The sequence below is a fragment of the Camponotus vicinus genome, unplaced genomic scaffold, assembly GCF_025532165.1.
Source record: "Camponotus vicinus isolate PSW18456_S1 unplaced genomic scaffold, iyCamVici1.0 SCAF_12, whole genome shotgun sequence".
Taxonomy (NCBI): Eukaryota; Metazoa; Arthropoda; class Insecta; order Hymenoptera; family Formicidae; genus Camponotus; species Camponotus vicinus.
In genome coordinates this window covers 11,788,922-11,813,455 of record NW_028141948.1, presented here as the reverse complement: position 1 = coordinate 11,813,455, position 24,534 = coordinate 11,788,922, and the positions used below count along the sequence as shown (strand labels likewise).

The window sequence follows — 24,534 nt, the reverse complement described above, 5'->3', positions numbered from 1 at the left end:
AATCTTTTTAATTGTTTCATAAAGCCTGGCATGGAGTTAAGTTTCCATGTTGTTGTTGCAAGAATCTATTTTCATTAGAGTACAGTAACTGAATCTCTGCCTTGTACCAAGGAAAACATCAACACTTCGAAAGCGAATACAAGGACTATCGTTATACGATATCCAACAAACGTATTTATTTAAATAATCAAACGGATAAAATTACATATATTTTACAGGATGTGTGTGTATTCGCGTAAAGGATTATATTCTTAATAATGATCCACATTAAGATCGATCATTTTGATTACTTAACAGCTCAGGTGATTTCTTTCAATAGAGATGGTAGTATTGCGTCTACGATAAAATTGAGTTTCCAGCTACCTCTAAGGTCAATTAACATCCAATCGACCTCCTGTGCAATTCGATTATATCTTGGGAATAGTTTCTCTTAAGATTGAATTCTTTAATAAAAGGAGTGAAAGCAAGAAAAACTGTTTGTTTTTAGTTTAAATGTCTTCACAGATTTAAATTATACGTATATGAAAAATAAGTAATGTTCCGCATTAGAAAAATATGATATTATTAATATAATAACTATAAGAAATTAGGCTCTGTATATTAAAATATAAATTTAAATTTAAACAGGCCATCAGAGCCAAACGCGGATGGTAGTGCGTAAGTTCAACGAGAATTAAGTTTTCGTTGAAATTTATTTGTGTGCACAGGGCACAAAATTTTCTTGGTACGATACCAAGCAAATTTTAAATAATTCTCAATTCGAGAAATTATTTAATTATTATCCCTCTATTCCCCCCCTGTAGTGTTGTAGGCGAGAAAATATATTTAAAAATATTAATATAATATTATCATCCATTATACATATATTAGGTGTCGTATAATTAATACCACAAAATGTAATATTATTAATATAACATGTGTGTGAGTAACAATGCAAAGTGATGTTTTCAATCAAAATGAAGATTCTTGTTTATTTATGCATAATACTGAAATATGAATATTAATTCTAAATGCGAATTTGATGCACGAATTTTAGAATATATAATTTATTGTATATATATATATATATATATATATATATATATATATATATATATATGGACAGTGTGTGTGTGTGCGCGCGCGCGCGCGCGCGCGCAATATAATCAATATTTCCGCATTTTTTATATTTAGAAAAATAAACATATTAAGATTAAAGATGTTATTAAATCATAATTTTTACTACAATTTACAATTGTAACATTTTAAACAATGTGAGTATTACTTTTAGTTAACATCTCTCTATTTTATATTTTTTATAATTTATAATGATTATAATACATATATATATATATGTATGAAAAAAGCTCTTACGGTTTTGTCGCCCAAATTGCGAACTCGGCACGTGAGATATGCTGTTTTTCCAATCAGAGCTGTCACGTTAGTATTCTGCGAGAAGTCGAAGGTGGGTTCCAGTTTCGCTTTCACCTCAGAAGAATGATCCAGCAATTGTTGTCGTGGTCTGGTTTGAATCGCATGTCTATCTATGTTATCTATCGTCCGATCTCCTAGACTCAGCGTATCTGAAACGAAGAGAAATTCGCTGATTGAGTATTCACAAGTTATAACACACGTCGAATGAGATATTAATTATAGTCGACGACAACGCAAGTACATATGTATAAATGTATTTTACGTACTGTTCTCTCTTATCAATTAATTTTTATATACAATGTTTAACAAGAGAGTTTCTCTAGAACTGCTATCACATTAAAATTGCAGCAAATTTTATTTGAGTTTCTTATTATTGTTTTAAATAAAGGGCATGTGCGTGAAGTATATTTGTGATTGACATTTCCAATTATAGAATTTCAATTTGTACTAGAATACATGAATAGAATATTTTATCTATATCCTTTAATTTACGATTGATAAATCAGCTTTTAAAACCAGATAAGCGATTAGTGAAATTTCCGGTTAATTGAAATCTCCAATGGCAGCTATTAAATACACGAGCGAGGAATAACGAAGCTCTGAAATGCAACATCCGCAAACGTTTACAACTCTTTGAAAAATACGCAATATTCTCGGCAGCGCATTTTTCCTAGAATTATTCGCTCCAAGTTCCAATAAAAACTATCAAATCTTTTTGTAACTTGAAAATCGATTTTTTTATCAATTCTCCCTCTATTTCAATACTCGCAGAAGTAACGCAGGTAGCGACAGTTTGATACGCAGGCGACGATCGTAGTATTCCTCGAAATAGAGAGCGATTGGCGTTTCACTCGACAAATCGAGGCTATTGATTCCGTCTATTCACTCTTGCCGCATTCGCCACTATTGCACGCATTTGTATCTTTTCTTGCATGTGATACGCTCACGCGCTTGCAATAATTTTTGTTATATTTTACTATGATCCCCTTATACGCGGAAACTTTATTACAGTGAAAGCTTTAAATTTGTAACATTTGCAACATAGTCGATTTAAGAGCGAATCTATATAAATGGTAGTGACATTTGAATTTTAAATATCTTCAATTGTCAGTAGATGCACAATAAAGACTAATAATAATTATTTAATAGATTTTTTTCCGATCTATTTTCGCAGCAATAAATAATTTTACCAATATACATAATAATTATTTAAATAACTATTGAATTTTATTATATATTATATGAAATAGAATATAGAATATCTTTATTCTAACATTTTTTTGTTCAAAATTATATGTTTGTGTTGAAACTTTCAAAGATTTTAAATTTTGTTAAAAGTCATCATCTGCACTGAATACGCTTTTGCTCTGCGATGTTGAAGAAATGAAATTGTTATATACGAAGCTTTTTCTCTTTCGGCCTTTTATTTAATTTCTTCTCTTTCTTTATTCAGTCTGTTCAATCTCTTTTCTTTCTTTATTTTATATGTATTTTTTCTCCCCCCTCCCGCCTCTCTCTTTCTCTGTGTTTCTCTCTCTCTCTTCTATAATTAAAGAAATTACTCTATATGCGAAATTGCGAGAGCAAAGCGAATTGTCATTATTCGTATATATTTACATTAAGAAAGGCAACGAATATTTTAATAAGAATACATGTGTGAAAATGGTGCGCATCGATGAATAACTTTCGGGATTCGTTCCAGCCAACTGCGGACCATCGATTTTCGAATCGCGTATAAATATCAATTTATGGGAAGCAACTGCATGATAACAACACAAATATCGTTAAAGCGCAACGAAATGGAACGATCTAATTGTATCGAAAAATGGAAATCGTTTCTTATAAAGCAAAAAGAACATAATTTACGTCTGTACATAATTTAACTAATGTAATTTTATCAATGGTAAACACAATACGTATACTAAGTAGAAATTTTATAAAGAATACATCATGCATAAATATAGTATTTTAATATCTGATTTTTGTTAATTACTTTGACGCTCAAATATATCGTAAACATAATTAGTAAAAAAATGTAATATTTACGCTTGATTATTTTATTCTCTATAGGAGATTTTGCTAAGAATGTTATAAATGTTAAAATTACATTCTCTCCTGTTTAATCTGTTAACACTTTTCTCTCTCCTGAAACTATAAAACATAATACAACAAGTAACTGTGTATAACAAGTGGTTTGATGTCATGAGTGGTTAAACTATTCACCTCAAAGTTCTAACGTTGATTCTAAGTAATATGTACATGTTAACTTTTAATTAGAGTTACGGAAAGTTACGAAATGCACAATTTACGCTGCGATATTTGAAATAATATAATTATAGAGCCATACTTTAAAGTATACTTTAAATATTTGAGAGAAAATAAAAACAATAATTTCTATTTAATCATAATGTATTTAATGAAATACAATCAACTATCGAGAAAATTTAATAGGATTACCGAAGACCTATGTAGTTGTGTGTTGAGATGCTGCAAAATGGTCTATAGCACTCGTGCACTTTGTGCACTGCAAGTTGTTGAGTTAGAAATGCACTCAGGAACGGTCGATATATGTTTCGAAGTAGCAGAAGTGTTTGCTTAGTGTTTGAAACTAACTCTACTGCATATTCCGGATTTAATGGCCAAAGATATATCTTGCGCTGTCATACAAACTCCATATTTAAAGCATTTTAATTAATTGTTTCTTTTTCATATTTCGGCTTTATTCTAACTATAATACAATATGTTAATTTTGGTATAAAATATTCATATCCTTTAATTATATTAAAATAATCAAATAAATAAATAGACATTAAATCCTGGATATTTTACATTTACATATTCTTGATATTTTATATTTTATCCTATCACAATAAAAGAGTAATAAATTAAGCGAAAAATTCTTAATCAAAATGAGCAGCACATAAAATACATAATAATTGAAAACAAAGATTCTAAAAAAAAATCACGATTAATTGCGCTTAATCAATGTATAGATAGTATATGGATGAATAGGTTTAACAATCAAATGCATTCAACGTATCTATAGTTTAGTAATCAGAGAACTGTAATAGCTGCGGGATGTAGCTATAGCCGGAGGAAGATTGGATAGAATTAGATTAGATCAGAGCTCATTACGCTTTAGCTTAAGAGTGAATTAGGTAGAGAATGAGTAAAGGACTCTACTTCCGTCCGAGATAAATCTTTTTTCCTTATTGTTTTTCCTATAATACATCACGTGGATGATAATGGCACTGCCATCTTGAAGACAATGGCGATGAGCCGCAATGTAATAGTAGTAGTATTTTGTCTCTCGAAACATTGAACTGAACTTTAAGACGCCGACGTAGCTCTTCAGCTTTGGCATCCTCGCAAGATCTGATAGACGACACAGACGATAGCAAAAGTAGCACATTTCTTCATATTTTCTCGTATTTTTCGAATCTCTCCTCTCGTAAACTCGATTTTCATTTTTCACAACTTTTTTTCATATCTGAAAAAATATTATTTCAAATATCTTTGCAACAAGCTTTAAAATATAAAAGTATAAAACCTATTTTAATTGAAACTTTACGTATAAAAATTTTCACATTTTATTAAATTTAATTTAAAGAAAAGATAACAAGAAGCATTTTTCTGTATTCGATCTTTAATATATGTTATCGTGATGACAGAAAATGCATGCATTTGCACACATGCATTTTATAAACGAGTCAGATAATTATACTGCTTGTTTATTTCGACTTTAACGATAAAATCGTTGAAGCTTCGTTTCTCGTGAGACAACAAAGGGGAGTAAGTCGAGTTGTTAGTTTGATGTCAACGCATTCAAATGGAAACGGTAGATTGTAACCTCCCTAATTAACGCGGACGTATCGCAACAAGCGAGCAAAAGCTGATAGTCTGTGGAAAACTTTGCACTTCATTAGCTTTCCACTGTGATACGCCTCAGGTGCAGTAGTCTCATGCTTTTAAAACTTTAACAATGTGATATCCGTGGAGAAATGTATGTATCTATATGTGTGTGTATGTATACTAGTATTGGTAGATGCTTGCTCGAATCTCAATGTACGAAGACAGTGATGATATAGAACAGAAGAGTTCTGGGAAAAGCCAAAGAGAGGGACTCCCCGGAGTGCATGGAAAAGCTCGTTATAAGCTCTTAGTTGCCGCTACAAAATTAATTAAAGCAAGTGCTCACTCAGGCAGATGCGAGATATCAAGAAATGTCCTTTTGTTGACCACACAGCGATTAATCCGCATCACTTTGCGAGAGAGATAATAAGCGATAGATGTTTTCCCAGTTTAAAATTGAGAGAAAATGTTATTAAGATAAAGATTAAATTATGCGTCACTTATATATGTAAGACATTGTTGAGTGTTCATATCTTGCTCGTCACCATTATGACATCGCGTGGCATGTTAATACTGCATAATATAACAGTTGCAGCTTGCATGCATCTCGAAAAGTATACCGTCATTATAGATTGTTGAAATTCTGTTCGAATTTTGTCAATTTATATATTCTACGTACAGTACGCGCGATAATTATTCTTACAAATAATTTGTTCGAATCTAAGTAATGTACATTATTTATATTTCTAATAAGAAAACAGATATACCAATTAGATAGTATAAGAGATCATTAATATTTAATTCTAGATGATTAATACTTTAAAATTTTAATTCTACAATATTAATTTTTTCTAGATTAATTTCGGAATATGGAGAATATGGAATTGAATAAATTTTAATATTGTATATGAGATATATAATATGAGAATTTATAATTTCAGATAGAATATTTTCAATAGAAACATATTACATATTCTTGTTATTTTGCGAATGTTGATCTGTTTAATGAACATGGAACGTTCTGCAAAAATAAATCTCTCGGAACGAAAGGCAGCGTACATACAAATTATATTCAATAGAAAGAAAAACATTCCGCGAAGTAAGATTATTCGCGAATAGATTTGTAGTATAACTCGGGCAATTTTCATCAATTTATAGACGACTAGCCGTTCAGCAAATTGCGAACCATTCGTTTTCAGTGAGTTAAGGAAAAACTGGATTTGTCGATGGGTTCATGTCGCTTCCTTTTTTTCAGAGCGACTCTCAGTAATTGCGCTCTCCGTCACTTTGACATTATTTGACATGGATGGTTACTCACGTTATTACCATCGTGTCTGAAATCATAGATTTATGTTAGGTATGATAGAATAAGCGCGCTTTAATTGCAGTTATATAGAAAAAAAGCCAGCACGCGGATTATATGATATCTCTAAATTTAATTTTCCGTATTCTCTTGTTTTTATGAATTGTGCTGCATTAATCATTAGTTATATTTTCAAAAAATTTTAGAAAATAAAATGTCTATATTGGTGTATATTTTTCAAGTTTCACATTTTTATTGTTTTACTGGTACATATTTGTTAATCTGTGTCTCAAATATAAAAAAAAGATTAGTATTAATGATTTTTAAATTAAAATACAGATTATTAACTTTTACATATTTATTAATTTTTTGAGCCTCATCGAGTTTCAAAAACAATTAACCATTATTGATTACATATACATATCTGTTTTTTTGTCCAACTTGAAATAAATTTAATATCTCAAGAAAATCGTGATATAAAAATATAATATATCGTGGAGAAAAATATGGGGCAAGATCTCTCAATGAATATAGATAGTTTTCCGGAGAAATCTGAAACAGTGAGAAGGTTGATTTTCAAGAACTTAACTTTTCTTGATTCTTGGACTTAAAAATTTAGCAAATGTAACTTTGCTTTTAATGAAAATATTTTTATAATTCTTTTAAAAGATAGTATGCTGTAGCGGGAAATAAGCTTAAAAGCTTTGAAAAGAAATGCAATTCTTGTTTATGAAACGATTTCTGAATTAGTTTCTGGCCAATTTCGGTATTGTGTGTAACTTAGCGTGTTATTGCTTCAAGCACCGTCCGTCATTCACGCGGCCAGCGGCGAATGCCGAAATTCATTACACCGGAAAATAGTTCGCGAAACGGCAGCCGCGAAAAAGAATGGCATATACAATGAGTTATTGACGCGAAAGTACCAATAGATATTGTAACAGCTGCGGTGGCCGCAGCCGTATCATAAAACGCCGATGATGGAGGAGGAATAACGATACCTCCGGCGGGCACATATTTCTCGCGTTACGATATATCGATCGTCACAAAATAATCTTCCGCATAGCGCTTTCCGCGTCTTTTTCCACAGCATGTTGGACGGAAAATTACTTTTCACGCCGACTTATTCGACGCCAACTGCGCGTAGCCGCATGTGACCTAAAGGATTTGCGGGCGACTCGCGTTGGTGCTTCTGGATTAAGGTATTTAAACGAACATGCAGATCGTAGCCGTCTTTGAGTTGCAATTTCCTGAGAGAGAGAGATAGAGAAAGAACGGAAAAGGGGAAAAAGGGGAATTCCAGACTGCCGTTGTACCATAACCCAGCGATCTGAATATTTAGATCGCTCTGGGGCATCGGGCGAGTGACCTTTACAATAGTGAGAGAAGATCGTTTTCCACCCGCGTGTAAGTGGACGGTAAAAGTTACGATCTTATTTCGGGCTCATCGCAATTTGTACTCAGGCTCCTCGCCTTTACGATTCGGCTCTGTAACTGTGGCTCGACGAAACGAACGAAAGGGCTGGGAATTTTTCTACAGGGGCGGGAATAAAATATTCAGATCTAATCGTTTTTGCGCTGGCCTTTCTCTTGATATATAACGAGAGTGGATTAATTTACTCTTAATACTTTTTCGTATAGAAGATTATATATTTAAACTTCTCGACAGTTAACAAACTGTATCCGCAATCTAAGAAATTAATAATAATAATTATAAAATGACTTTCATTTTTGTAATAAATATTTTTTATTTATCTTTTCTTGTAGAAAAAATATTTGCCATAAACCTATCATCATTTGTCATCATGTCTTTTTTATTATGGATTATTTAACAATATGAGAAATCGATTTTTCTATATAATGGAATATTAAAAAATAATTAATTATTAAGTAATTTAAAAATGTAATAAATAATTAAAACTAAAATACATGCTTGATGAAATAAACTTTTGAAGAGAAATAATAGAAATAAAAAATAACGATCGAAAATGAGTATCCTTCATCAAATGAATATTCTTTATTATATTAACAAATTCATATTTAAAAAAAAAAGGAGAAAATATAATTAATATAAATATTACAAATTAATATTATAAATAAAAACTTGTCATATGTGTTAAAGTTTCAAATTAATTTAATAAATTTTAGAAAGTAGTGAAGTGGAATAAATACACACACTGCAGATATATATTTATCCTTATTAAAGCTACTTAATTAATTCCTTTTATTAATAATATTGTAATCTATATATTTAAAAGAGTGCATGAATTATATTTGTAACAATTTTAACTTTTAATATATATTTTAAAGATAAATACTTTTGTTCCGATTAATTTTTTTAATTTAGTATCTATCTCGCGATGAATTTTTCAGCGAAATAATATCGCACAAACCTAATTACTTCACTTCACATTTTCTCGCGCCTCATTTTTTTTCACATTTTTACATATTGAATAATTATTTATCGTGCGTAGCAAAACTCGACCTTATTTTAAATATCAATGTTATTTGATATTACATTTTCAATCTGTTTGAAATCAATCAGAAACTTACTTTAAGATATCGCATATTATTTACCTGGTTTGTGAAAATACTCTCCGGTCGGATATGCATCGCTGTGTAATAAACGAGATTGAACATTTTTCACTCTCTACCCACGAAGAATTATTGGTGCGCGAAACTTGTGCGTGTCGCATGAACAAATTTGTAAAAGCACGCAGTTTACAGTGAATTACCACGCATTTGTTGCAAAGTTTTCGTAAAATTTATTCACAAGTTGAAAAAAAAAAAATATATGACAATTTTCATAGAAATATTCTATTCAAATTGTAGAACGCGCAAGTTATTTGAGTAACATTTCATACATTATTTCGCGACGTTTTGCGACCCGCGATTGTTTCATTCTTTCTGAACGTACACGAAATCTTGCTTAGAGACATCGAAATTGTTTGCGGAATAAATTTAATAAAATCCCACGCGAAAATCCGCGATACGTTGCCAAGATTTACGACTACCGGAATGCGTACTCTGCGTGCAGTTTCGCGGAAATAACGGAAATGCCGAAACGTAATTCCGTCGTCCAGTAGTACATCTGTTTGCGTCTATATGTGCTATTATTTCGTAAATTATGCATCCATGATGCACGAATATTTGAGAAGGAAGTGTAAGAGCGAAATATGCAAATTTAAAATAAATCGACAAGTCAAGAAGCTCGAAGCTCGAAGCTCGAAGCTCGAAGCTCGATCGTTCTTTAACAGTCACTCTCGAATGGCTTGTACCTTCGATAAGTAAGTCAGATAATCCCCTGGTTTCCTTATCTCTTTGAAACAGGCCATATAATTTAATCACACCGGCGCGCAGTCGCGTGACTCCCGCATCGCGGATTTGTCTTCCATGAGAGTCGTTGCGTCTGTGCCCGATGTTATGTGCTCGCGCGAGAGACGCGTTATTTTTTCACGTTGCCCGAGATTGCACGGAAATAAATCGCGCCCGCTCGTATGCGCGCCGCGAGCATAACTTTTGCGTGTAGTAACGAGCGACGTAAATGATTTGTGGGTAGGTACGAAAGTGGAATAAAACGGGGCGCCCGTCGCTGATACTATGGCGTGCGAAATGTGCAAGCGTATATTTTTTTAATAACGAAATTAGATGGGTATTTCTGAACCTAAAAAAAGCGGAAATTTGAAATGGTATGTGTTACGTACCATATGAGAATTTATTTGACAAGGTAAGCATATATATTTTTATCCTTAAAAAAATGCGCAAATATATATATCTTTACATATTTGATAAAAGAATTGTTTTCTGTTAAACAAAAGTTTTGATTTTAATTAGAAATAATACTATTATATAGCATATGAGAATTTACCTCAATAAAGAAAAAATATTTTTAAAAAATACAAATATATACATCTGTAGATATTCTACAAAAAATTTTATTTTGTTAAATAAAAATTTATCTATAAATTTAATTTAAATTTAAAATAACGTATAAAAGTTTGTTTGGTAAAACAAATCATTTTTTTTTACTTTTTCTGAAAACAAATATCTGAAAATTATCTGAAAATAAATTTTTGCATTTTGTAAAAGATTGGATTTTAATCAATAATATGTATAATTTTCGTGGTTTCTTAAATGTTGATTCTTTCCAATCAATTTTATTCTTTTCAATCAATTAAATTTTATTTTTATACTTTTTATGGAAATAAGAAAAATGAATTTATTTTTTTATTATATTAATTACATATATACATACATATATAAATATAACATATATATCTTGATCACATAAAATAAATAATAAAATTCTATTTTTTATCTTAAAATAATTAGATTAATAAAATTTTAAGTTTATCCTAGAGAATTTCATTTTAATTATCATTTCATTTAAATTATCATTGATTTATTTAACATTTTGTATTCAAAATGGTACAACATATTTGTGCATGATAGATCTTAGATTTGCCAGTTTTGTATTGTTATTTGATAATGAATACAATTGTCGTATCTTTCAGTTATCGCAAATAAATAGCACAAAATGTATAATATATTTAATTTAAAATTAAATCTGTTCTTTATACATACATATACCGAGTGAGGATCGCTTTGTTTTCCTTTCTGAAGGAAAGTTTCAGGAACTCGTAATTTTCTAATCAGACAACAATATTACAAAAGTTGTAGTAATCATATAGAAAGGTTGCTTTAAAAATATTATTATGCAAAGTAAATATTATTACGTTTATTATGCGTGTTTCTAATTCGTTCAGTTGTCTCGCTAATGCCGCTGTGTGTGGCATTTTTTCTCAAATAATTCTAGCCACGACATTGCAAATGCGTTTTGCATTCGCCGAATTTGTAGTTCGTGTCGGTTTTTTCGAGATTACTCGCTCTCGTTGCTCGTCGCACATTGCATCCAATGCATCGTCGCGTAAAATTTCCCTTGCTAAAAACTGCATGAATTTACGGCAGGGCATTATGATATTTAAATGCGAGTTCTAGAGAAGTATTTTGAACTGCAAGTGTCTCGGGATGTTTTCACGTTCACTCATAAATTTAAACGATTATGATTTTTATTACACGAAAACCTGAATAGAAGAGGACAGTATCTCGTGGAATCGAGAGATCGTATAAAGCGATGGCAGAACATAAAAAATATATTTTATATGTAGAACATAAATTAATCGGCGTAAATTGCAATGAATCCGTTTTGCAATAAATTATGATGTTTTCTGCTTATTACTTGATTTTCTGCCCTCGCATAAAATAATTTAATGTCAATTAAAATAAAATACGTATATAAAAATATAAATAATATATATATATATATATATATATATATATATATATATATATATAACCGTTTAAAAATGTAAGATATTACAAATTAATAAAATTTTTTATTTAAATATTTATAAAAGTAATTTTAAAAAATTAATCTTATAATATTTGTAGCTAATAGTGCTAAAATATTGGTGCCAGTGTTAAGACTAACACGCAATTATATATTGTATAAAGCGTAGTGAAAGATGAAATTATATAAATTACAAGTATTTTATTTCTCCAAATATTTTAATATCTAAAATAAATCATGTATGTATATGATATATAAATTCTTGTTTTAAAAGATGATTGAAATATATTTCAATACAATACAATATTATTTCATTAATTATTCAGAGGTCAGTTATTTTCCGTTAATAAAATGTTGAATTTTACCTCTCAAAAACTCTTTTATAAATTTTTCCAGCAGTGGAAACAGAGTTGCAGAGTGGAAGAGTTTTTTAATTTTTATACAAGAATAAGGGCAAGTGAGAAAAAATAAGAGCAAGTAATATCAAAGCTTGAGCATTACCAGATGTCGGCGGAATTAGGTAAATACACTCGTTTACACATAACGACTATTTTCCATTAGTGAAGAAATACCGTACTTTTAATTAAATTATTTGTATCTACATATTCTAATAACACTGATAATGAGCCTATCGTCATTAACCTCAACAAAAAAGGACCAAAAGAGGAAGTTTAAGTACGCAAAAAGTTAAATTTATTGACGTATAAATTTCATAGTAACACCCCTCATTATAACCGCTAATGATCCCAAATTAGACCTCGACGCTTCCACTTTTTTTCTCTCTCTTTAGAATATCTTCCCTAACTTTCCTCGCTCATTACGTGCAAAAGGAAAAAAGGACATTGCATCCTCGCGAGACAACACAGCGTGATAGAACCAATTAATTAAAAACATGTAGACGCACTATATGGCGCTCGAAATCTCTTGGCTATATAACATATCAAATGTAGGACGAGCGAGTTGCGTCGCGAAATGATGACAGTCATGATTCCGCGTGTTTATCGTTTGTTGTCACGTGACGCGAAGGTGCAACAAAACTGCAAGAACTCCGTTTAAAACAGGCGAAAGCACTCACACTTAGTCTCGTAATTAAAACGCGGAGGGGGAACTGGGGAAACTTAACGTTTCCTTCCTCTTTCGAAGGTTCACGAATAACAATAAGTTTCCCCGAATCTTGCACAATCTAGTTTAAATTACGTTTTGCATCGTGTGCGTGACGTCATTTGCGAATTGCATGCGAAGAGGTAGACGAACTCGTAGAGGAGAGATTGGAATGAAATGCTTTATTTGCATAACGCAGTAATATAATAACGAATCTCGTTACAACAATTTCTGAATCTGAATTTAAGTGTATTTGATTGTGCTGATATTTGGATTGCATTAAATTTTCGCTACATTAATGTAGATATTAACCAGAGCTTTATTGTGTGTACTCACGAGAACAAACTCGATAAAAATATTTTCAACGAGATATGTACGATAATGAAATAACGGATGATTTATGTAGGTGTAATTCACAGTCTCACGTACAATGAGTCGCAAGTGTGTTAAATCGATGCAAAATTTATTTCCTTTATAATATAATTAATTTTTTACACACAAAGTTTATATAAGTTTCTGTTGTAACATTAAAGGATATTCTTTTATCTTCTGAGCAATTATTTGGACACATAATTAATTATCATGTAACGGACGGAACAGAGCTTGTTAATAAAACTTTTGCATTCTATAATCATCGGAACTCTTCCATGAGAAATTGCAAAATGCACGCGAACAGTGAGTAAGGAAACAATATTTAATGACTGATTCTAAGGTACTTCGGTTGACTTTTCAAAATTTAAGAGCATCAAAACTCTAGAATAATTCTCTCCTTCTCTTTTTCATTAGGTAGGTTTATTTCGCGACCATTTCGTTTATTCTCACTGACTAAAGTCACCCAAGTCATCATCTTTTCTATAATATCGAGTCAATTGAGCGCAACTCGAGCCGTCCAAGCGACTAACGGTGTTACTTTTGGAACGAATTTTGCCGTAGCTGGCAGGTGCGCCGTCAATCTCGAGAATTTACCTGCTAGACTCCATCCTAGAATCATTTTATTCCTCTTTCGCACGCTCTCGAAAAGTATGATGAACCTTGAAATAACTTCTCGCAATAATAAAACGAGAAGGAGAGAGAGAGAGAGGGGAAGAAAGAGAAAGAGTAAGCTCGACTAAGTTTGCAAGCATGGAGTTTCTTGCCTCGGTAGTGCCCTCGGGCGCACTTGGTTACTCCGTTCGGGGATCTCTTTTTAGAGGAGTCTCGCGTATATATATCGGCGAGAAAACTCGAATAAGAATAAAGTGCCCGGTAATTATTTTTCACGTCGTACGCGAAACTCTCGAGTTTCCATTAAGGATCCGCCCGGCAATGCTGCGCGAAAAAAGACGATTCTTCCAGAGATTACGCCGGATTCAGCGGCATTCCGCGTCGCGAAATGATTTCCGCTCCACTTAATCCACTGCAAACTCATGCGGATCGAGATTTATATCTCACCTATGATAGTAGCTCCACGAGATTTAAATTTGTTGAATAACACGGTCAAAGATATTTTGAATCTTCGCTGAAAATAGCTGTAAAAATCGATCGTTGATTACGTCCTAAAAATGTGACGGCATGCTGCGAAATTTATGCAGAAATCTTGCTGCTATATAATGACATAAATACAATTTTCATAACTTAGCAACTTTTTTATTGTTTACTATGAATATCGATTTTTTCTGCAAATATTGCTAAAATTTTATTAAATTTTAAAATTTTTATTCGAATTTATCTCCTAAAATACTTTTGAACTTGAAAATTCAATATTATTTAGAGTTTTCATATTATTCTATATAATATTTTATATAATAGTATAATATTAGACAATATAACAGACAAATATTATATAATAAAATAATATTTATACAGGGTGTTCGATTCGTGACCAAACGAAAGTGATGATAGATTGGGTCAAACTAAGAAGAAAAGTCCTCTACCATTTTGCAAAATTCGCAATAATTATTAAGTAATAAGCAAAAATGTCACATGAAGGTTTAATTTTTTAAATGGAACCCCCTATTTTTTATTATGTATTCTTATAGCTTATCTCGAGAGCTTTCCAAAACACTATAATAAAGTATTTCTTCATTGAGTACTTTTCGAGTTATGAGGCTTGAAATAATTTCTTAATTTTACATAAACCATAAAATATCTAGTAAAATATTCATTTTTCTATTATCTTACCTTAATACTTTTATATGCAAAATAATGAGAGGAATCAATTGGTGTAAAAAAAAAACATAGTTGTTTTTAAGAAAAAATATGTAATTGTTAATTGCAAATTACATATTTTTTGTTTAAAAAAACTATGTTTTTTCTTTACACCAATTGATTCCTCTCATTGTTTTGTATATAAAAGTATTAAGGTAAGATAATCGAAAAATGAATATTTTACTAGATATTTTACGGTTTATGTAAAATTAAGAAATTATTTCAAGCCTCATAACTCGAAAAGTACTCAATGAAGAAATACTTTATTATAGTGTTTTGGAAAGCTCTCGAGATAAGCTATAAGAATACATAATAAAAAATAGGGGGTTCCATTTAAAAAATTAAACCTTCATGTGACATTTTTGCTTATTACTTAATAATTATTGCGAATTTTGCAAAATGGTAAAGGACTTTTCTTCTTAATTTGACCCAATCTATCATCACTTTTCGTTTGGTCCCTCACGAATCGGACACCCTGTATAATATATTTATTACATTTTTAAAAATATTTCACGTTAAAATTATGTAATGTATGATAATATTCCTTTTAATCTGTATTCCTTGCAATAGTCCAGAGAAAGATAGGGATGTATGTGGGAGGAGGTCGGACGTGTCTTTACGCCCATTTGATCAACGAGCGACAGAATCCATCCGTGGCAACGGCATTGACGCATATCCTGTGGAGAGAGCATTCACACATTTTTCAGCCTAACGAATAATTGCTAGAAAACAATATTCGCAGACTAGAAAAATATGTGAGGCGCAAGTGGCTGGATCGGGAATCGAACCCGAGTCTTTCGCTTTCCGGGCAACTGCTCTAGACCACTGAGCTATCCAGACCTCACACCTAATGCTGCTTTTTAACACAGTGATATGCGACTCCAGAGCGATGTTGGTATCTTGCTCGATGGATGCAATGCCGATTGCCATGGAGGATCCTTGAAAAGGTCGCTCGCTGACCAAATAAGTGCCGGTGGAGGTATTCGCGTACATGCTGGCTTCCGACTGGCCTTCCGTATAAAACGGCACCGACGAGCACAACGCCGTAGAGTGATCACATCCCCCAAGATCCCTCTAGTATATACTAAAATCCCCACTGTACCAAATAGCAGTGGCGGATGGACCCTAAGATAGGGCCGGGGCAGGCCTCCAGAGAAAGTCTATTAAAATAAAAAAGAAAAATTTGTTTTGACACTTCTTTATTTATTTTTAAGTTATTAATAATACAACAAACTTTATGCATAAATTATCTTTCATTATTCATTATTCATTATTTTATATTCATGATTTTGTTGTCATGAATTTATATAAATGAAAGTCACACATACCCATACACACCTACACATACATTTTAAACTTGAGAAATAACCTTTTCGACAGTTTTATACTAGTAGTACTTAATTAATAAAGTTTTACTTCAATCGCAGAGAGGAACCTCTCTCGTTTGCGCAAACTTCTAGAGACAGTATAGTGGACTTCTTCAAAGAACTGGTTTCTCGTTGAAGTAATATAGAAATATCTTTATCTAAACTAGAATTGCTTAATTATTCTTATTATATCTATTCTTGCGATTAAACTTATACCATTTTTAAAATTGAATTCAACGTAGTTGTTTGCAATGCGGTCCGTAGCTTTTTTATTTATAAATGGCAGATATTATTCAATGTATTGCTTATGTGGATAAATATGAGTAAATTAATTTTCTGATGAACACTTTACAAGTATATTATAAAACATGCGGAAATATCTTGATTGGTGATAAATATTTGCGTAATAGGTATTATTGAAGTTGAAATCAAGTTAGTTTTTGAATCGATATTTCCTTAAATAAACTTCCTTTTATTTATGCATTACATTGGTTTGCAATTAACGCTAATCAAAACAATTACATGTCTTACTTTAGCCATATAATGCTAATGATAACATCATGACAAAAAGAATTGATGCGCATATCGAAGAGAGAGATTAATTTCAAAATTCCAATTTATTAAAAATAAAAGACAATGCAAAATATGATTATGATATTGTAAAAATATCTTTGAAGGAAATTTACTAATGATAATATGCTAATAATTAAATTATTTGTACGAGTCTTGTCCCGTTCTCATCAATAAAAGATTTTTTCATGCTTATATTGAAAGAGTCTTGCAATAAATTTTATGAAAGAATTATTTATCGTGGAAATATGTAACGTTTATAATGCATATACTGAAAATTATGTGCGTTAAAAACATCTCGTTAATTAAATTTCAATAATGTATAAATAGGTCATAAAATCTCGTTTTTCAAGTTAGTTTTATTCGATTTCGTTTTAACGTCAATTTTATCGGAGACTGAATCGCGAGCATATTAAATATTGAGAATAATGAACTGCCATCGAATTTTCGCAAAGAAAATATCGACTTTCGAGTCGATAAAAGTGTCTCTCGTTAAAATTTAATATTGCGAAACTACATGGCGAGAGCATCGTACTATACAGCGAGAAAACTGGTAGGAGATCCGAGTTGTTCGGAACAGCGGGGAAGCAGGAAATTTCGATTTATCGCCGAGATAGAGAAGGAACGGGGTCCGATCTCTCTTTCGAACGACGTCGGGTCATATTTTCCGGAACGAGCGCGCCGCAAGCTCCGCGGCGACAAGCCGGTATAATAAGATGAGATACGTGGCCTGAAAGTTTTGTGCTTTCACAAGACAGTTCGAAACATACCACGCTTGCAAAAGTGCACTGAGAGACTATAACAATCATTTTCCACCAGAATAGGAAGAGAACAAGGGAGAAAGAGAGAAGGGAAGATTCATATAACATAATGAAGAGTCGTACGTTCGAGAGTAAAAAGAAACACTGCTAACGTTTTCAGTGTCTGGAGGATATTTCGCATAACTTTCTATGGTGTTTCATTATCTCTGATCTTATCTCTGATTTATCTCGCAATCATATCTAGATCTCGTCGCGAAAGATCAATTTGAGATACGGTTTTAGAGTGACCGTAATCCCTGATGTGACGTTTTTCTAATATAATTAACATCTTTCAAAAAATGTGATCTTTTCTCAGTCTATATAAAGATTCAGAAAATTACATCTCTATAACGTTTGTATGCATATGTGATAAATGTTAATTCGATGTTCGATTTTACAATTTTTATCGTTATATTAAAAAGAATTTTTTTATTCTTATATCTTATTTTTTATATTTCCGATATATATATCTTATATTTATATTTATTATAAATAGTTTTTATAAGTATAAAAATACTTTTGATTATAACGTGAATAAATTATAGTTGGATATTTCCAGTTCTATCGATCTTGGGTTATATGTCAAAGCACGCTCTTTTATCGATAACTAATGTCGGTTGTGGCTTTGATTATAGTCATGTTGGCGAGATCAGATGTCTGGAGAGGGATAATTTATGAGATATGAGAATTTTTCTGAAGGCTCAATTTACACGAGAAATCCAATATATGCATATATTTGTTTGATATAAAATCAATCTTTCTACAAATATACATAGATGCTCCACAATTAGTAACTTTTAATTTTAACAGATTCTTTGTTAAAATTTCAATCAATTTCTTTATAGTAACAATATTATTATTTACAATATATTTTCAATTTCAGTATTATATATTTTTATATTTCAGTTTTAAATTGATAATTTTGTGAAAATAAAGTCTACCTAAAATTATATGAAAAATATAATTTTATTATTAATTTATTTATATAAATTTTAGTACAAAAACTCCTTATTCTTCATCATTTTTAATTCAAAAAGTTATTAATGCTTGTTTCAATTAATGATTTTATTACATATATACATCATATTTATTTTATTCATTTATTATGACTAACCATATCATCAACCTATAATATTTTTCATTATAACAAAATGATCAAGAGATACTAAAATTAAAATAAATTCGAGTTAGGTTTTTTTAGACTCTGATTGTGAATGCAACCCGGCTTAAAATGTACGTCGCCCAAAGTGAATTATGGTGGACCATTATTTTCAGAATGAGACACATTGGGACACCTGAAACTATTCCAACGCACTTTTCACTCGACATTCTTCGTGTTCACGGTGAAATTTTTTTCTCTGTGCACATATATATGTACATATCTATCGATAAGGCACACGCACGTCGCTTTTATTGCAGGTTCAAGTACTGCGGGTCAACGACTCGCGTCCTCACGACGGATGGCATACACGGCCGACCATTATCGTTGGAGGCAAACGCGAGTCGTCTATAGTGCTCTATAAGCCGTACTTTGCCGTCGTTATATCCGCGACGTATCGAGATGCTAACTAGGGTAAAGTCGCTTTGTAGAATATTGCTATGCGCTAATTAGCGTATATATTAGCGTTGAGTGTGCGACATCAATCATTCTTTTTTTATCTTTCTCTCGCGAAACATGTACGAGATATGTATGCAAAAGGAAAATAAATATCGCTATCGTGCATTATTAATGTTACAACGGTGTTCATCCCGTAAATTTAATCTTAATATTGGCGCGGCGCCTACATCAACACCATATTTTATGGCTTTTAATAATAACTGTGCAAATTCATCATTAATCTGGTGATAATCCAATCGATGAATTGCTGTTATTGTGATAAGATTATTAGAGCAAACTATAATTCCAAATATTAATTTTATAAATATATTGAGCGAAAAAGAGAAACTGACCTGTTTGCGAACTCGACGAAATGCATCGTATTCTGCAGAAGCAGTTCTGATTTGTTTTTAATTTGCATGAATAGTGAGAATGGAATATAAATATTTTAAGAATGTTTATAATAAAATGCGTTTTATTTTGGAGCCTATTGAAATAAGGAAAGAGAGAAATAGAAAGAAAACTAAGATATTCAAAAGTTTATTTAAGCTATATGCTGACTCTGAAATGTCGGAAAGTTTTTGTAAGCTTTGCAAAGCTCCGTGAAAATGATAATGCAAAGATTTTTGAGGAGACTTTTGGTATGCATTTGGCTAACAACGGCCGAAAGTTTAGGATATGCAAGAATCTTGCAAAGAATAAAGTAGGAAACTGTATCATTATACAAACTTCCGAGTGTAAAAAACTATGATTTCTATATAGTCTCTTTAACAGGAATATGTGAATATTTCTTAAAAGAAATAAGCGGAAAGGCATACACCTTTAAAAACTTGCTAAAAATTTAGAAGATATATAGAAACAATAATTTGCGTGTATTAATTACGAGGTTTCTCTTCAAGTTTCTTTGACGCATGTATCTTTCAAACAGCCAAAGTACCTGTTACATTTTTCAAATCTGCGTAATTTTCCGTTATAAAACATTTCTAAATTAAAAATCTTATCATCTTAAATTAAGATACATGCAAACTGTTTGTAAAGTCTTTGTGCACTTTTTACGGCATCTTGCATAAAACCTTCTTGGTCCCTTTCAGCAATCCTTTCGTGAGAATCTCGAAATCTCTTGAAATGTTTGCCGAGCGTAAATCTGTTAAACCACGGGTGCGTTTCCAGAAGATTAACTTTGCTTGATCCCATAATATCGTGAGATCCAACACGAAACACCTTCGCCTACGGTGACTATCTCGCAACGTCTTACCCAATTAGCATGTTTTAGCCCGCTTAGAACAGTGAAGAGAAAGTTTCAAAGATTGTAACGAACATGGAGACAGACTTTATACTTTATACATGAGAGAAGCTATAAACTCTGTATAAAAACAGGAAGCTTGTCATATGTAAAATAGGTAAGTTTATATCAAGTTCCATATTCCATTTCTACTATTCTAAACTTATATTCAATTTATAAATTTCCACAATAAAAATTTGACTGCAATTTTTCAACAGTCTTTAAAATTAAATATTTTTGTAATTAAAAAACTTCAAGCTATAAAATTCTGTCAAAATATAATCTAGTTAAATTTGGATTGTGAATATATAAAGTTGATAAAAATACGAATCTATATATCTTTCTGCAACTTATTTATAAAAATTCGTAAAAGTTCTTAACACATTTCCCGTTATTACTATATTTATAATTGAATTATTAATCCTATACAATAATATTTTCTGTAAAAATCTCAATTTTAACAAGTTCAATAAAAAATAAAAAACATGATGTGTATATCTAGAGCGTTATCATTGCTGACGTAACTGGTATTAATCAACGAATGCGCGAAAAATAAATATTTGGAAACCGATAGCAAAAGTACGCCAATTTGTCCTAAATCAGGTATTATATTTCGTAGACTGCAATTCTAAAAATATCTATATTTTTTGGGACAGAAATGCGTAGTGGTGTAAGGCCTTTGCTTCTGTCAATTTTTACGCAACATCGGAAATCAAACCCATCGAAATTATACCGGTTTTAATATCCGCCTTGCTAAACTTTTGACGTTCTGGCACTTTTGTCTGTCCACTTCGGTCTATTTTGACCACTTTATCGTTGACGCTCGCCTTTTATCATTTTGCGCCCGAAGCGATGGTAATTGCTTGAATTTCCGAGGTCCTCCAGCGCGGCTGAAGATCGCCGAGCTAGGCATCGCGAGCGGAGACAAGCGTTTAATTTACCTGGACCAAGTTCGCGCGCCAAGTCCTTGTCGCAGTCCGTGGCGCCGAATGAAATTGCGAAAGTTGTTCGTCTAGAACGACAATGGCGCAAACGAGGTGTGAAGCGAGGCTATGAAATATAACTGCACGACGACGACGACGACGACGACAACGATGACGACATTCCTACCCACCCGGAGGCCTCTCCGGAGGCGACTTTTTACACCGTACGTCCATGTAACATTCCAATGATCAATATATGTCGCGCGATATTCCCCATGTGTGCGAGATCGATGTATGTACACATCGATATATGTTCGAGAGGAGGAGAAGGGCTTTACTTGCGGGACGCGCGAACACCATCGCTGACGGCGTCGGCCGACTTGGGCCGAGTTATGAATAATGCATGCGATAAATTTGCGTCGCACGCATGCAAGCGCGCCGGTGTAATTCCATTAGCTGTACCGTTTTATCGCCCGATACCGTGGATTCAATTGAGTAACTCCTTTCACGCCGCCAAGTACCATTCCATTATTTCCTACGACCGCCCTGCGCCACGACAAGTCGCAGGGTGTGCGGTACGTGATCCCGATACTTCTCGCGCACGATAAATGTCGTGTGGCATGTTAACTAGTTCATTAATGTCCACAGTTTATTTTTTTAACAGATATGGTTATCTTGTTAATAAGTGATATCAATGAAATAATAGATCAATTATTTATCATTAAAATTCTAGAAAAGCACAAACAATAATTTCTCAGGTTTGCAATTTCTTATATAAAAACTTTCATATAGATATTTTATATAAAAAAATTTTATATAAATGTTTTTATATAAAAATGAGAAATTGTGATATATTATGCACACTTATATGGATATACAAAAATTTTGAATATAGAAAATATATTTCACTTTGTAAAGAGTTAACATTCTCTACTTTTATAAAATTATATATAAACAATAGATATTTGTTCTGTCGCAAATAAAAATAAATTCTATTTTATAAGTTTTGAAATTAATTTTAGCAATTAACTTAAAATAATAAAAACAAAAATAAACAATTCTAGCAATATTTCAGTTTCCGGAAAGAAGTTTTCTATAGATTAAAAGTTATTGACGTGTCATAGTGTACCTTCAGAATTATAGATATATAAGAAAGATAATTACATTCTCTTTGTATGAACAGAGCTTTAGCATGACAAAATCAATGAAATTAAATTATGTATAACAATGATTTATTATGTATAACAATGATTTATTTTTTCATAACTTTAATTAATGTATTAGTATTTTCTTGAGTTTCAATTATTTTTAATGTTATTTATCATAAATATTAATAAATATTACTTTTAATTATTTAATGGAAGATTTTAATTACATATTAATAAAAAAGATATATTCGAAAAAAGGCGACTTGTGTCACATTCGTTATATTTAATTATATTTAATTAACATATACAAGCATACATTTATGAAAAAAAATATTTAAAAAATATAATAAAATATGACTTATTACATTTTTTCGAACAACACTGTGTGTGTTTAGTAAGCACAATCTATTCTACAAATAAAATAAAGAAAATAATTTGCCATAAATACATGTTAAATTCATTCGATAGTGAATCTTCTCGTGTCTATATATTTTTATAGTTGATAATAATTCATGTCCTTTACATAATATGTAGTGTTATCTCATTATCTATTTGTGTCGTAATTTAACCATCTCTTCCTTCCTTTATGAGACGATTCATTAATCATTCTAATTAATCGACGAAAAACGGCAAGAACTATATACATACTTATAATACACACTTCCACACTTTTACTTTATATAGCACGTACAGAAGCACTAATCATCTTTCTAGCATTATCAAATATCAGTAACAATTAAATAACATTTTAAAATTATGTAATTTAAAATAATTGTAAACATTTTTATTATATATTTGATGTGTCAAAGTTACATTTCAATATGTTAATAATTTATTCATTTCTTTTATTTATTTACTATTATATTGCAAATATAATAATATATGTATTTACTATACGTGTTAAGTTATATTATATGTAAATCTTGTAATATATATCCAATATATGAAATGTTTAAATTAATTATATATTTTCATTATAAATAATTACATGTAACTTAATAGGTAAATAATTGAATATTCCCTATCAACGTAATTGTAAATCTAATCTCTTTTACTATTTAATTCAAAATTCTAAATTGAATTGCTTTATCACTAATGTATTGATTCCAATTTTCAACCTATAATATATTTTATACATTATAGACATTTCTCCTAATTAAAAGTAATTGTATAATATAAATATGTATATATCACTATATTAATATTAATTTCTTCTCTTGGACATTTCTATAAATTTCGAGTAGCTTATTATATTCTCTTCATTCTTGATCTCATTTCATGAGCATTTCTGTATTTCATTTTAAGAAACTTGTTAGATGCTTCTTAATTATTTGCTGATAACTTCTTCTTGCTATCAAATATTTTATATTTTTATTACCGTATCCGCGCGTTTTTATTTATCAGAAATAGTTAGAAGTTTTATCTCAACTATTTATATTGGCAATGAAAGAATATACAAAACAATTTAATACTTATATATGAAATATCTCTTCATGAGCAATGTACATTGAAAACTTTTCATCAGTGGAAAATTTATTCTTACATTCCAATTAAGTTTATATTATTAATTTTATTATTTTACGAAAGAGATTTTTTTATTATTTCAAGAGAAATTGTAGCTCTCACACAAATCGAAAATTCTTG

General features: G+C 31.0%; 1 protein-coding gene, 2 long non-coding RNA genes and 1 other non-coding gene across 11 annotated transcripts in view; 2 read left to right on the top strand and 2 right to left on the bottom strand.

Moving 5' to 3' along the window:
- The window catches only part of LOC145962458 (uncharacterized), a 345,107-nt gene that overhangs the window by 67,827 nt on the left and 252,746 nt on the right, over positions 1-24,534 (top strand). The window lies entirely within an intron of this gene.
- LOC145963344 (zwei Ig domain protein zig-8) overlaps positions 1-24,534 on the bottom strand; it is a 48,059-nt gene that overhangs the window by 21,159 nt on the left and 2,366 nt on the right. The window contains exon 2 of the mRNA XM_083085182.1: positions 1,354-1,562. Coding sequence (XP_082941308.1) covers positions 1,354-1,562 — 209 coding nt within the window. The remainder of the gene's footprint in view (positions 1-1,353; positions 1,563-24,534) is intronic.
- The window catches only part of LOC145963350 (uncharacterized), a 49,165-nt gene continuing 34,590 nt past the window's right edge, over positions 9,960-24,534 (top strand). For 4 of the 8 annotated variants that reach the window (XR_014436137.1, XR_014436138.1, XR_014436131.1 and 1 more), the window contains exons 1-2: positions 9,960-10,292; positions 12,312-12,435. This is a non-coding gene — a long non-coding RNA (uncharacterized LOC145963350). Of the gene's footprint in view, positions 10,293-12,311; positions 12,436-20,628; positions 20,938-21,225; positions 21,967-24,534 lie in introns of those variants that run through there. The other 4 variants (XR_014436134.1, XR_014436135.1, XR_014436133.1 and 1 more) reach the window with 3 other exon arrangements.
- Trnas-gga (transfer RNA serine (anticodon GGA)) lies at positions 15,971-16,044 on the bottom strand. Its single transcript has one exon. It is a non-coding gene; the product is annotated as a tRNA-Ser (tRNA).